This window comes from Puma concolor, chromosome D4 (genome assembly GCF_028749965.1).
Source record: "Puma concolor isolate L17-30 chromosome D4, mPumCon1.1.hap2, whole genome shotgun sequence".
Classification (NCBI taxonomy): Eukaryota; Metazoa; Chordata; class Mammalia; order Carnivora; family Felidae; genus Puma; species Puma concolor.
The window spans coordinates 95,412,083-95,425,114 of NC_141679.1; the positions used below are offsets into that span (position 1 = coordinate 95,412,083).

Here is a 13,032-nt window from a genome sequence, read left to right on the forward strand (position 1 = left end):
GGGCGCCTGGGTGGCGCAGTCGGTTAAGCGTCCGACTTCAGCCAGGTCACGATCTCGCGGTCCGTGAGTTCGAGCCCCGCGTCGGGCTCTGGGCTGATGGCTCAGAGCCTGGAGCCTGTTTCTGATTCTGTGTCTCCCTCTCTCTCTGCCCCTCCCCCGTTCATGCTCTGTCTCTCTCTGTCCCAAAAAAATAAATAAACGTTAAAAAAAAAAAAAAAAAAAAAAAGAGTTTGAAACAAAAGCTTCTCTTCAAGCTGAGGCGTCCCCGGGCCCGAGAGCAAAGTGCCTGGCCCAGCCCTCAGCGGCTGCCCTGTTGGGGCGTCACTTGTCACCGCGAAAGGTAACGTCCCCCCTTTCCGGCGGCAGAGACATTGCTCGAGGCTATGAGCGAATCCCCATCCCGTGTGTCAACGCTGTGGACAATGAGCCGTGCCCCAGCAACTATAAATACGTTTCTCAGAACTGCGTGACGTCCCCCATGAACATTGACAGAAACATCACCCATTTGCAGGTCAGCGGTGCTGGCGGGCAGGGGGGGCGGCGGGCCTTTGGGGCCCGGGGTCCACGGATGTTTCCCCAAGAAGACCCGGCCCTCACAGCAGTTGTCTTCCACCAAAGAGCTGAAAGGCAGATAAAGATCCTTCCTGAAAACGGACCCTGTATCCTGTGTTGGGTCCCTAGCCCCCAGGGCAGTGCCAAGCATCCCCTGGTAATTGGTAGTTTGTGGGCCACGCTAGAGCGAGGAGCCCGTCCTGTGCCTTGAGGGGCCTGGCTCCTGCTGAAGTGAGATGTGTGCCCTCAGGGCTGGACCGTGGCTCAGCACTCTGCCTTTCCCTGTTGGGCAGCGTCTGGCCTCAAGTGCAGGCCTGGCAGGATTTCCTTCACGTGTCCCTGTCTCATGGCCCCACGTGTCTGACCACGCCCTCCTCTTCTCCTTCCTGAAGGCTCTTCTTCCAGAGCCCCTTGTGCAGGCTGGCAGTGTCTTAGAGGCTGGGTGTTCTCTTCTGCCCACGTGCCCTCTTCCTCAGGGCTGCACACCCCCCGGTGTCCCTGAGAATGGAGACATTAGGGCCAGTCACCTTTCTTCCGCACGGGCGTGGCTTTCAGAAAGCACGTGTCAGGTAGAGGGGTGGTTTTGAGACTCGTGAGGCTGTGAGCAGAGAACAGCTCTCCCGTGTGACGCACGGTCTCCCCACAGTACTGCGTGTGCATTGACGACTGCTCTTCCAGCAACTGTATGTGTGGCCAGCTCAGCATGCGCTGCTGGTACGACAAGGTGAGCCTGCGGCTGGGGCGCGCTGTGCGGTGAGTCCCCTCCGACCCAGGACGGTGCCCAGCCGGGCTGGGGCAGCTGGGGAGATGAGGAGAGGGCTCTGAAGGCCAGCATCCAACATAAGAAACTTAAATGCTCTTGGAGTTGAGAGTTCAGAGGTCATCGGTGGGGGTGGAAGCCAGGGTGTCCTGGGGTGGGGATGAGACACAGGCTTGGAGGGGAGACCATGGCAGATGGTTGTCTCCAAAGTCACCTTGTAAGGAAAGGGGCACGGGCCTGGGGCTGGGGTGCGTGTTCTTAGCGAGGCATGGCTGTGCCGAAGGCGAGCAAGAGCAAGCATTCTGAGGAAAGTTCTTAGTGTTCAGAATGGCCCTGGCGTGTCACCTGATGGCTTGGCCGTGGCCAGGTCCCCGTCGTGGCTGTGGTCCTGTGGGCTGCGAGGCCGAGAGTGGGCAGTGGTCCAGGGGGCACCGACCCCTTGAAGGAGGTGGAGAGGCCTATGGGCTGGTGGCCTTGCTGAGGCTGAGTGAGTTCCAGGGAGAAGGAGGGAGGCCGACCACGGCAGGTGTGGACTCCTGCTTTGATGCTTCCCATCCAAAGCATGAACATGTAACTTTATGCTCTTACCCAGCTACGAAGTTTGACCAGAAACCATCCTTTTCATAATAAGGTTTTTAGTTTGTAAAACTGTGTCGGTGTCAGTTTATTTAGCATGAGTGGCGAGCCGTGCTCGGTCCTGACTGCACGTCTGTCCCCAGGACGGCCGGCTCCTGCCGGAGTTCAACATGGCGGAGCCACCCTTGATCTTTGAGTGCAACCATGCCTGTTCCTGCTGGAGGAGCTGCCGGAACCGCGTCGTGCAGAACGGTCTCAGGTGAGCGTGAGCCCTGGGAGCCCCTCCCTGGGTGCAGGATTTTAAGCCCTTCAGTAGAGCGATGTCAGGTCTGTTTTCCAAGTTTGAAAGTGATTCTGGTTTCTCACGAAGTTCATTGTATTTATGTGTATTCCATACAGACAGGGGCACAGTGTGTTCAAGTGCATCTGCGTGTTCACAGTAGAGATGAAGAGATGCTGTCTCCTTTGAGTCCCGTGTCCTCTGGCCTTTTACAGGCTGGAGTAAATAACATGAGAGTCCTGCTTCCAAGCAGCTCAGTTGTGGGTGAGGCCCACTGAGCTGGGGCTGGGAGCCAGGCTTGGTGTGAGCACTGCCTCTGTCTCCCAGTTAACATGCACACAGCAACTGTTAGGGCCACTACTGTTTTATTTTAATACTCAAACCATTTCTGAAACATCCCGTACTGTCTGCGTGTCTCTAACAGCGACAGTGTGATGGTGTTCCGGTATAAAACATTTCAGACCACGTGGGTGCCTTGTTTTTAAGACACTCGGGGTACTTGGTCCAGGGAGGTCTGGCCAGCACCCTTTGCGCTGGCCAGGCTCGGACCCGTTACCTGAGTGTCCCCTGGCCGTGAGCCTTTCCTCTGTACACGAGCTTGAGAATTAGAAGACCTCTTTCCGCCCTCTCAGCTGTGAAGGGGATTTACGTATGACATCAGTCTAGTGTCACAGTATCAGCAGCCAGAGAGTGCTTCTGACCAGCCCACACGTCCCTGTCCCCTGTTGACATCCTCTGGGGGAGGACAGATATGCCCTTCGTCCCCAGGACCCCTGGACACACCAAGGGGCAGGTGGGTCCTCATGGCCCTGGGCCTGGGAGAGCTCCCCATCTACCCTGAGGGGCATGCCGGGCGTTAGCCCCTTTCCCCGTCATCACAGCCTAGAGGCTTGGCTAGACCTATCCCTGTGTTCAGATGAAGGAATGGGAGGGCCAGGGGCTGTGCTCCATGCGCTGGCATTCGGGCCCAGTTCTGAGGCCATCTTGCACTGACTGAGTGCGCACCGTGGACATCAGTGCGAGAGTCGCTGCTTCTTTGAACGTGAAGCTCTGAGGTGCTCTCCAGTTAAGAAGGCAGTATCTTCCACTCTGTGTGCTGCTGTGGCTGGCAGTGTAATCTGCATGTGAGCTGAGCTTTGGGGAACTTGGCAGTGAGTGGCTGACCCTGTTTTCCAGGGCGAGGCTGCAGCTCTACCGGACACACAACATGGGCTGGGGCGTGCGGTCCCTGCAGGACATCCCCCTGGGCACCTTCGTCTGCGAGTAAGTGAGTGCCTGGGTCGCCCCAGGGCTGCCGGCTGCCTCTGCCGTTTTGTGGACAGCAGAGCTGTGCCTGGGACTTGCGGGTATCCCTGAAAACCAAGTTCATGTTGTCTCCACCTACCTCACCTACCTCCTTGGCTTTTTGCTTGCACTTAGGCTCTTACCAGGTCATGGCTCATTCAAGATGGTACCATTCAGGGGTTTCCAGGGTAGGGTCACTGTGGATCCCTGGTCAGAGAAGGGGTTTTTGTGTCGCCCTTTTCTGGGTCCTGAAGTTAAATCCTAGCTCAGTCCCTGGCAAAATTTTCCAAAATGTTTGGCGACAGTTTAGAGGGCCCCACCATGGCTGCTGTGCAACCCGTCCTGCCATCAGGGGCAAGGCAGTGCTGTCTGATGTTCTCACGCACATCTTGCTGCCTGCAGGTATGTGGGAGAGCTCATCTCTGACTCGGAAGCTGACGTTCGGGAAGAAGACTCTTACCTCTTTGATCTTGACAATAAGGTAATGTGTTTGGAGGGGTTGGGGTGTAGAGCAGATTGCAAGCGTGCAGCATGGGAGCGGTAAGGAGGCTCGCTCACACCAGCCCCGCTCTGCGCTCAGGAGGCCTCTGGGCTCGTGCAGAGAGTAGCCTGCCTCTCCTGAAGGTGCTGAGCCCGGATGCACCAGCCCTCTGAAGCCCCGCTGCTCATGGGATTAGAGCCCATGGCCGTCAGAGGGCAGGGGGCTCACGGTGACAGGCAAAGTGGGAGCAAGACTTGTGTGAGGCATCAGGGGTTGCATGTGTGTCCCAGCTGCTCTCCTGGTTGTGGGGACAGTAGTTGGACCCTGGATCCAGGCTTCCGGGGACTTTTGGAGGCAACCTCAAGCTGTCCTTGCCCTACCCTGGTACCTGTGTTGTTTTCGGTTTGTGACTTTCCTGTTTAAGAACTTGCAGAAGCAGTCAGGGTAGAAGTGGGGACATGGGGCTCTCTAGCCAGAGTCCCGAGTAGCTGCCCTGTGGATGAGGACTGAGCCAGGCCCGGACCTTCCTGCCGTGCCCACCCCAGCCCTGCCCTGCCGGTGGCTCTCAGAGAGCCAGGCATGTGAGATCTGTGTTTCACGAAGAGAAACCTACATCCTGGGAGGTTGCAGTGCATGGGCACTGCCCCACACCCCTACCCCAAGACTTCTGGGGCACCCCAGTGACCCCATCATGTGTGCACGGTGCAGTGAGCCATGCCCCGCCCCCAGATCCTCTTTGTGCTTCTCCCTCGGTCTTCTGCCTTTCCTCATCTGTTGAGCTGTTTGCCTTTTATGGTTTATAGCAGTTCTTTATGTGTTCTGGGTCAGATGCTCTTTTGACATTTGTGTCTCGTGGATCTTTTCTGTCTGTGGCTTGTTTAGTTCCTAATGATGCCTTTTAACGAATGGAAGTTCTTTGTTTTGTTTGTTTGAGAGAGAGAGAGAGAGAGAGAGAGAGAGAGAGAGAGAGAGAAAATCCCAAGCAGTCTCTGTGCTGTCAGCGAAGGGTCTGACACAGGGCTTGATCCCATGAACCATGAGATCATGTCCTGAGCCAAAACCAGAGTCGGACACTTGACTGACTGAGCCACCCAAGTGCTCTGGAAGTTATTTTTAGTGCAGTCCAGTTTATCAGCTTCTTCCTACGTATTGTGGGGTTTTGTAACGTCCCAGTAAAGCCGAGGTGTTTTAAAGGGTGATCAAAAGATACACATCTGTGCTATTCCCCAGAAGTTACACTTGGCCTCTACATGTAGGTATATAGTCACTTTACTGTAGGGTTAAGCTTTTTTTCTTCCCCCCCCATATCTGTATCTGCCTGACTCAGGACCATTTGTTGAGAAGATCACCCTTTTCTCCACTGCTCAGTAGTGCAGCTTTTGTCATAACGCAGTGTCCTTGTGTGCCTGGGGCTTCCCTGTGTCCACGACTGTCTTGGCTGGGCTGTGCCACATTAATCATCCTAGTTTACGTCCTCTGACGCTGGGGTCTTTGGGAGTGTCTTGATCTTCTTGGTTTCCTTCAGTTTCTATATAAGTTTTAGAATCAGCTTGACAAGTTCTGCAGAACCCCTGTAGGGATTTCATTAGGGTGGTGTAACCCGTGACACAGTTAGGGGTCACTGAGGGTCTTGCCACCTTCTTTTCTAGGGTGTATCACTCCACTTGTTTGTCGTCTTCAGTTACCCCCAGTAATGTTTGATGGTGTTCTGTGGTGGGATCCTGTAGATCGTTTGTTGTATTGTTTTATCTAATAGATTTTTGATCATTTTACTTTGGGGTCAACTTTATTGTAATTAATTTACACGCAGTGAACTTTAAGCATGTGATTTTGTTTTTTACAAATGTGTGTACAGCCTAATCACCCCCACAGGCAAGATCTGGAACATTACCCCAAAGGCACCTGTGCCCTGATATGCCCCCAGCCTGGTTGGCCACGGAGCCACTGTCTGTCTCTGCTGGTGGGTTTTTCCTGCGTTAGAATTTCCTGGAAGTGGAGTCAGAGCGTGTGTTCCTCTCTGTCTGGCTTTTCGTGGGCCACCCAGGTGGTGGCAGATCCTGTGACCCACCAATACCCATGCTGGGTTGTGCTACCACTGTGGATGGACCTGGATATTTCCAGATTATGCTGTTAGGAGTAAACCTTCTGTGAATCTTCATAGACTTGTTTTTTTGTGGGTGTGAGTTGTATTTTCCTGGGTAATTCCTGGGAGTGGGATTATTGCCGTCTGGTAAAAGTATACATTTAATAACTTACAAAGAAGGAGCAAGCACTTTCCCAAAGTGGTTGGACCACTGTACATTTCCACCAGCAGCAAAGGAGAGTTCCAAACACTGTCATTTTAATTTGGCATTTTCTTGATGATTATTGACAGGAGCATCTTTTCACATGCCAGTTGGCCTCCTTATGTCTTCTTTTGTGTGCGAGTTTTTAAAATTTGTTGCCCATCGCTTAATTGGGCTACTTGTTTTCTTACTGGGTTGGAAGGGCTCTTTACAGTTCCTGATTCGTGACCTGTGTCAGACACCTGTATTATCTCCTAGCCTGTGCTTCTTCATTTTCTTTTTCTTTAAAAAAAAAAATTATTTCTTTATTTTGAGAGAGTGAAAATACATGCGCAGGTGGCGGAAGGATAGAGAGAACCCAAGACACTGGGCTTGATCTCGTCTCCATCTCATGGACCCTGGGATCATGACCTCAGCTGAAATCAAGAGTCGGAACCTAACCGACTGATCTACCTAGGTGCCCCTGTGCATCTTCATTTTCTTAACGATGTCTTTCGTAGAACAGAATAGTTTTTTTATGGTTTAGTGCTTTTTGTGCTGTTAGTAATCTTTGTCTATCACAAGGTTGTGAAGATTTTCTCCTTTTTCTAAAATTTTTATATTTTTAACTTCTAGATCCATGATCCGTCTTGAGTATGTAGTTTCAGATAAGGCTGGAGATTTTTGCTTGTCCGTGTGAATATACAGTTATTCCAGACCAGCCAGCCAGTCAGCCGGAAAGGCTTCTGCTGGTAGGTCTGTGCCTGAACTGTGTTTTGTTCCTTTGATTTATCTGCTGACCCTCAAAGCTATACCACTGTCTCTTGACTGCTGTCAGTTCAGAGTAAATATTGACACCAGGTAGCTCCTTTTTAAAGGTCCTTTTAGTTCTCTGGGGTTCTGTGCATTTCCATGTAAGCTTGAGAATCCGGGTGTCTGTGCGGAGAGGCTGCTGGGATCTGACTGGGATGATGTCTGGTCTGTTGAACCACTTAGCGGCATTGGCATCTGAGCAGCATCCAGTGTCCTCGTCCCTGGTGTCTGGGGGTGGAGCCAGACCCCAGCCCCTCCTGGGGGCACCACTCTGGCAGCCCCGTCTCTCCTGCCAGCGGCTGCCCTCGTGACTCCCGACCTTCCAGTCTTTCATCAGCCTCACCCCACCAGATTGGGCCCCTCAAGATGCTCCCTTCATCCTGCTTCTGTGGCTCATTCCTTTTGGTGTGTGAAGGGCTGCGAGTACACCATAGCCTCCAGGGGCCGCTCCAGCTCAGACCTCATGTCCCCATTAGTGTGGCTGCTCCTGTGCCCGAGGGACCTATGTGCCCACTGCTTGGGCCCTCCCCACCCACGGTCTAAGGCGTCAGCAGACTTTCTGGCTCTGCTTTCAGAATGTTTCCAGGGTCTGACCACCTGTTGCCATGTAGCCTGCCTTCTCCCTGGCATGGACTGTCCCTGGGCTCTGGGTCTGTGCCTAGACCCCAAGGTCTCCCTCTCCTTGCTGTTCTGGAACCTTCTGAACACTCACCTCTCCTGCCCCTGTTTCCAGGAAAGTGCAGGTAGCATATTGGAAGCTATGGGGTCCAGAGACCAGTGGGCAGGGGACCCAACTTTGTGCTCTGTGACTGAGGCGGGGTGGGTGTGGAGCCTGCAGCTTGTCCCCAGCATGGGAAAGGGGCTGTTGCATGTCCTGAAGGCTTTGGTCAGGGTCTCCACATGTGACTGGCTCCCAGATTTTTTGTACTCAGTTTTGACCAGTCATCGTCATTCTTTCCGAAGCTCGAGCTGTCCCTTTCCGTGGCCGTGGAGCCTGTTCACACCAGCCTCGCCTCCTTGGGCTCCATTATGTCTGGCTTCCCTCATTTGGCCTCAGACTTCCCTAAGCTGCCCCTGGTCCTTGCAGTGGAGATGATTTTTAGGTACCAAGTCAGGACACCAAGGCGCTCGTTGCCACCAGGGTGCCGTTGGCTCTGGTCTAATTTTTTAGAGGACAGAGCTCTGGAATAAAAGTTATGAAAGACGTGTTCGCATCACTATTCCCGTTTAGATGTAACGTCACTGGGTTTTCCCCACTCCTTTGGTCTCATACTTGTGTCCTCCACGGTAAAGATCCCGGCTCCTCGCGTGTTCGTTTCAGAGGAGCATCCCTCATGTGGCAGCAGCGTGTGTGTGAGGTCTTAGAACATGTCCCACTGAGGACACGAGCACCGGCCTGCAGCACTTGGCGCGATGGTCTCTCCGTGTGGGTGGGCTCCCAGGTCGCTGTTGTAGGTATGTTTGTGTGTCTCGGTTCATTTTCAGTTCCAGATTTTATCTTCTTTTTATTTTTATTTTTATTTTCATTTCATTTCATTTCATTTCATTTCATTTCATTTCATTTCATTTCATTTCATTTCATTTCATTTCATTTCATTTCATTTCATCTCCTTTCATCTCCTTTCATCTCATTTCATTTCATTTTTATGTTTATTTACTTTTGAGAGAGAGAGAGAGAGAGAAAGAGTGTGTCAGAGCGTAAGCAGGGGAGGAGCAGAGAGGGAGGGAGACACAGAATCCGAAGCAGGCTCCGGGCTCCGAGCTGTCGGCCCAGAGCCTGATGCGGGGCTTAAACCCATGAACTGTGAGATCATGACCTGAGCCAAAGTCCGACGCTTAACCGACTGAGCCACCCAGGTGCCACATTAAGTGCCAGAATCTTAAAATTTATTTTTTAGTTATGTAAAATATTTACATGGTTTAAAAGTAAAGATTACACGAGGCCACGTTCAGAGGTCTTGCGTGTTCTGCGTGCTCCTTTCCTGCCCTCGAGAGTATCCATGTGTGTGTCTCACTTCCTCACGTTTCTGACAGAAAAGGTGGTCCCCCCGCCATTTTTCTGAGGTGCTGCTGTGGCGTAGAGCTCGCCGTGTTCTGAGCACGTGTGGATGCTTCTCCTTCTTTTGGGGACGTTCAGGTTGATTTCAGCCTTGGCTGTTGCGTCTCCTGTCCTGCACACGTGGCACTGTGTGGGGCGTGTGTTGTCCTCACCCAGGTCCCCAAAGCTCTGCTCAGCAGCCAGGCAACTGCAACTGAGAATTTCCGTTGCATTCTTTCTTATTATTTCTATTTCTCTGAGATTTTCACTCGGTGAGAAACATACTGTTTTACCTGTGGCGAGGATGGCTCTAAGGGAGCTTCTGACATCGTCACGTGTCCGTGCGGCATCTGCTTCACTTCAGGGCTGGACTCCGTTGATTGTCCTTTCTCTTCAGAACGCGTCCACTTCCTCGGTTCTTTGTCTTTGTTCGTGCTGACTTGCTGGTGGCTCCAGCGTTCCTGTGACGTGTGTCGTGTGCTCTGTTAAAATTGGCCGGCTGGGCTCGAGTGCGGGCTCTTCCCCTGTTGAGGTGGCGACATCCCTGGCATCCGTCGTGTCCTGTGCACCCGCCGCTCTGCCGTCGTGGGCTCCGGCTCCTCGCTCCCGATCCTCACAGCTTCTGCTCCCAGCTTCCCCTGCTGCGCAGGGTGGGCTCGCCTGCAGACCTAGTCCGTCACACCCAGAGGCAGAGGCCAGAATCCGTGCCATGGCCATCGTTCTGGACTTCGGCATGTCTTTGGGACCTGCCGGGAGGTGGGATTGCTGAGTCAGGGGCATGTATGCCTTTGGTTTGGCAGAAAACTTGATAGAGACCACCCGTCTCTGCCACCGTTTTGTCTTCCCTTGACCACTGAGGGTCCTCTGGCTTCTGGTTAATGCTCTGCCATATGCAGGATGCACACCTGGAAGGTCCCCTTCTCCTTGTTGCCTGACTGGTTTTCCCTCCCACACTTTACACTTGGTTCCTGTGGTCGCTGCATCACAAGTGCCCAGGGACTCAGCCACACGAGAAGGTCCGTGCTCACTGGCTTCCCCTTGTGGACATTGTGTGATCGGGCTCTCTGCTTGGGGCCCCAGGGGCTGATGGGGGTGTCTGGGGAGAGGTGCCCGCAGTCTGTTTTGTGGGTGTGGCATTCAGCTCCTTGCATTCTGGGGTCGACGCCCACTTCCTCACTGGCTGTGCCCGGCCACCCACATTCCTTGCCACATGGCCCCTCTGACTTCAGGCCCTAGCCACCTCTGGCACTCTGGGTTCTTGCAGAGAAAACTGCTTCTTAAAGGGCTCCTGTGGTGAGGTCAGGCCCCCAACCAAGCACCCTTTCTCACTGTCGGCTCAGTATCCCTTCTGCTGCGTGTTGTCATGGGAGGAGTGCTGGGTCAGGGTCGTGGGACTTCTGTCTGTACCACTGGGCTAGCAGGACATGGCAGTGTTCCTGTTCCGTGGCTGTAGCCACCCCTCGGGAGCCACCTGACGGCCCTCGGCCCGAGTGCTGCTTCCTTCCGTCTGTCCGACCTGCCCTGCACGCTCCGAGTCTCCCGGCACCTGCTTGCGATGGGCTCTGCCGCCCCCTGTGGTTCCCATCGCCCGCCTCCTTCCTCCTGGTACTGGTGGCGTCAGAGCATCAGATGATCCACGTGTGCCCTGTGCAGCCCGACTGGCCAGGAGGCATATGGAGCAGGCCGCCTCCCCAAGGCATGGAGGCCTCCTGCGTCCCTGCTCTGGGGGCGCATCTCTGCCCACGGTCTGCAGACTCCTGCGCGAGCTCCCCGCTCTCCTTCCCGCCCACTAGGATGGTGAGGTGTACTGCATTGACGCGCGGTTCTACGGGAACGTCAGCCGCTTCATCAACCATCACTGCGAGCCCAACCTGGTGCCCGTGCGCGTGTTTATGTCCCACCAGGACCTGCGCTTTCCCAGGATTGCCTTCTTCAGCACCCGCCTGATTGAGGCTGGGGAGCAGCTGGGGTAGGTGCCGTGGTCCCCAGGGGCTGGCCGGGTCTGGGGACCTTCCGGGGTGCATCCGTGTGCCACTCAGTGCAGACTTACCCCCGGTAGCCTCCTGTGTCTCCAGACCGCTTGCTCAGGCTGGCCTGCCCCCAGGCGGTGTGGGGCCTGGATGCACCCTTAGCTCTGCTGTCTCCCCAGGTTTGACTACGGGGAGCGCTTCTGGGACATCAAAGGCAAGCTGTTCAGCTGCCGATGTGGCTCCCCCAAGTGCCGGCACTCCAGCACGGCCGCGGCGCAGCGGCAGGCCAGCGCCGCCCAGGACGGCCAGGAGAACGGCCTGCCCGACACCAGCTCCTCCACCGCTGACCCCCTATGAGCAGCAGCCAGCCTGGGGCGCTGAGCGTCGGTGCCGTTCACACTGAGGTTGGAGAGGAAGGCGAAACGCACACAACACCCGAGGGCTCCGACCTGGGGCTGGAGGGACCTGGGCCGTGGCTGCGAGGCCCCAGCGTGGCTGCCTCCGGGCTGGGGGCGGGCGCTTTGGAACACTCTGGGAATCCGCGCTGGCGTGACCTTGTGAGTTTCTGATGATGGTTTTGTCGTTTCCACGTTTCCCGTTCCCCCTCAACTCCCCTGGTTCCTGTTCCACCGTGGGGCTTGTTGGCAAAGCCCGGTCAGCCCAGGCTCCCTGCGTGGCACCTGCCGAAGACACCATCACCCTCGAGCTGCTCCGTTAGACCTGCCTGCACGAGGCCTGCGTGGCTGGTGCCAGTTCTGGGCACCACGCAGATGCCGTCCCCACCTCGACCTAGGAGAGGTCAGGGCCAAGCCGTCACTGACTTTGGAGAAAACGTTTGTTTGCTTTTTAAAGAAGTCCTATATCTAGTCCTATATATCAGACCTCTAATGCATTTCTTTCTGAGGAAGCGGTCTGGCGGGTGCAGGAGGGCCATGGCCCGAGGAGGACCCCGCACCGGCCCCGCCAGCGCAGCAATGCTGGCGCCTTCTGTTGATTTTTAAACCACATGCTATGATGAATAAACTGATTTATTTTCTACCGTTATTGAACATTAGGACAAATAAAAACACAAAACACAGACAACGGTGCTGATTCTGGTGTGGTTTCTACTCACCATGTGAAAATAAACTATCAACTGTATAAAGAGAACAAAGTGATTTTAGAATAAAATGCAGGAAAAAACTTTTTTTAAAACGTTAGTCTTGTCGTGGAATAAATTTGCCATCACCTTTTGTGTGACGGCCTGCCAGGTCATATACTTTTTTTTGGCATATACTTTTTTAAATACTGTAATTAGTGCAGTAGCAGTGGGGTTTTTGTGCGGCTCTTCTAAAACATTCATGATGCAGTCATGTTTATTTTTTTCTGTTAAAATGTTTTTGACAGTTTTAAGAGCAGTCTTTTGGCTCAGACCATTTCTTGTTCTGTTTTCAATGAAATCAATAAAAAAAAAAGAAGTACTTTAAAGGAGGTTTTTATTATGATGCCATGTTTCAGCTGGTTTCTGCCAAACACCCGTGCTCCCTCTGGGGTGCTCGCGGGCTCACACGCGGCCCGGGTCCGAGCAGGCGGCACACACCTTCCTTGTCAGCACAGCCTGTCTCTGAAGAGGACGCTACCTGCATCCGCCCCAGGCAGACAAGTGCAGAGTGTGTGTGCATGCCTGTGTGTGTGCGTGCCTTTGTACGACCAGCACCAGGCACTGAGGCCCAGATATCTTTCTGGAGGCTGATGGGCGTAAGCACCAGGTAAGTGCCCAGAATCCCTAATCAGATCTGCATTTGAGCGCGATGAGACTGGAGCAGTTTCTTCCTGCCAGCCAGCCACGGCCTCTGCCCCTCAGCAGGAGCCCTGTGTCCTGTGCAGGGCTGGCCTTCACCCCGGCACCTGTAAACTCAACAAGAAATAGCTTGAGTGTTTGGGTTTTTTAATACATGGAAGTCATCCAGTTAGACACTTTCAGACATTTATCTGGAACAGTAACAGCTCTCCTGCACATTGTGAATAGCCCAGG

General features: G+C 54.0%; 1 protein-coding gene across 10 annotated transcripts in view; it reads left to right on the forward strand.

The window, feature by feature from the left end:
* EHMT1 (euchromatic histone lysine methyltransferase 1) overlaps positions 1–12,485 on the forward strand; it is a 155,522-nt gene extending 143,037 nt beyond the window's left edge. For 9 of the 10 annotated variants that reach the window (XM_086684651.1, XM_086684652.1, XM_086684657.1 and 6 more), the window contains 7 exons: positions 367–511; positions 1,199–1,276; positions 2,032–2,147; positions 3,345–3,431; positions 3,855–3,933; positions 10,842–11,017; positions 11,198–12,485. In XM_086684651.1, the coding sequence (XP_086540777.1) occupies positions 367–511; positions 1,199–1,276; positions 2,032–2,147; positions 3,345–3,431; positions 3,855–3,933; positions 10,842–11,017; positions 11,198–11,375 (859 nt within the window). In that variant the 3' untranslated portion in view covers positions 11,376–12,485. Of the gene's footprint in view, positions 1–366; positions 512–1,198; positions 1,277–1,975; positions 2,148–3,344; positions 3,432–3,854; positions 3,934–10,841; positions 11,018–11,197 lie in introns of those variants that run through there. The other variant, XM_086684658.1, reaches the window with a different exon arrangement.
* The last annotated feature ends 547 nt before the right edge of the window (positions 12,486–13,032 follow it).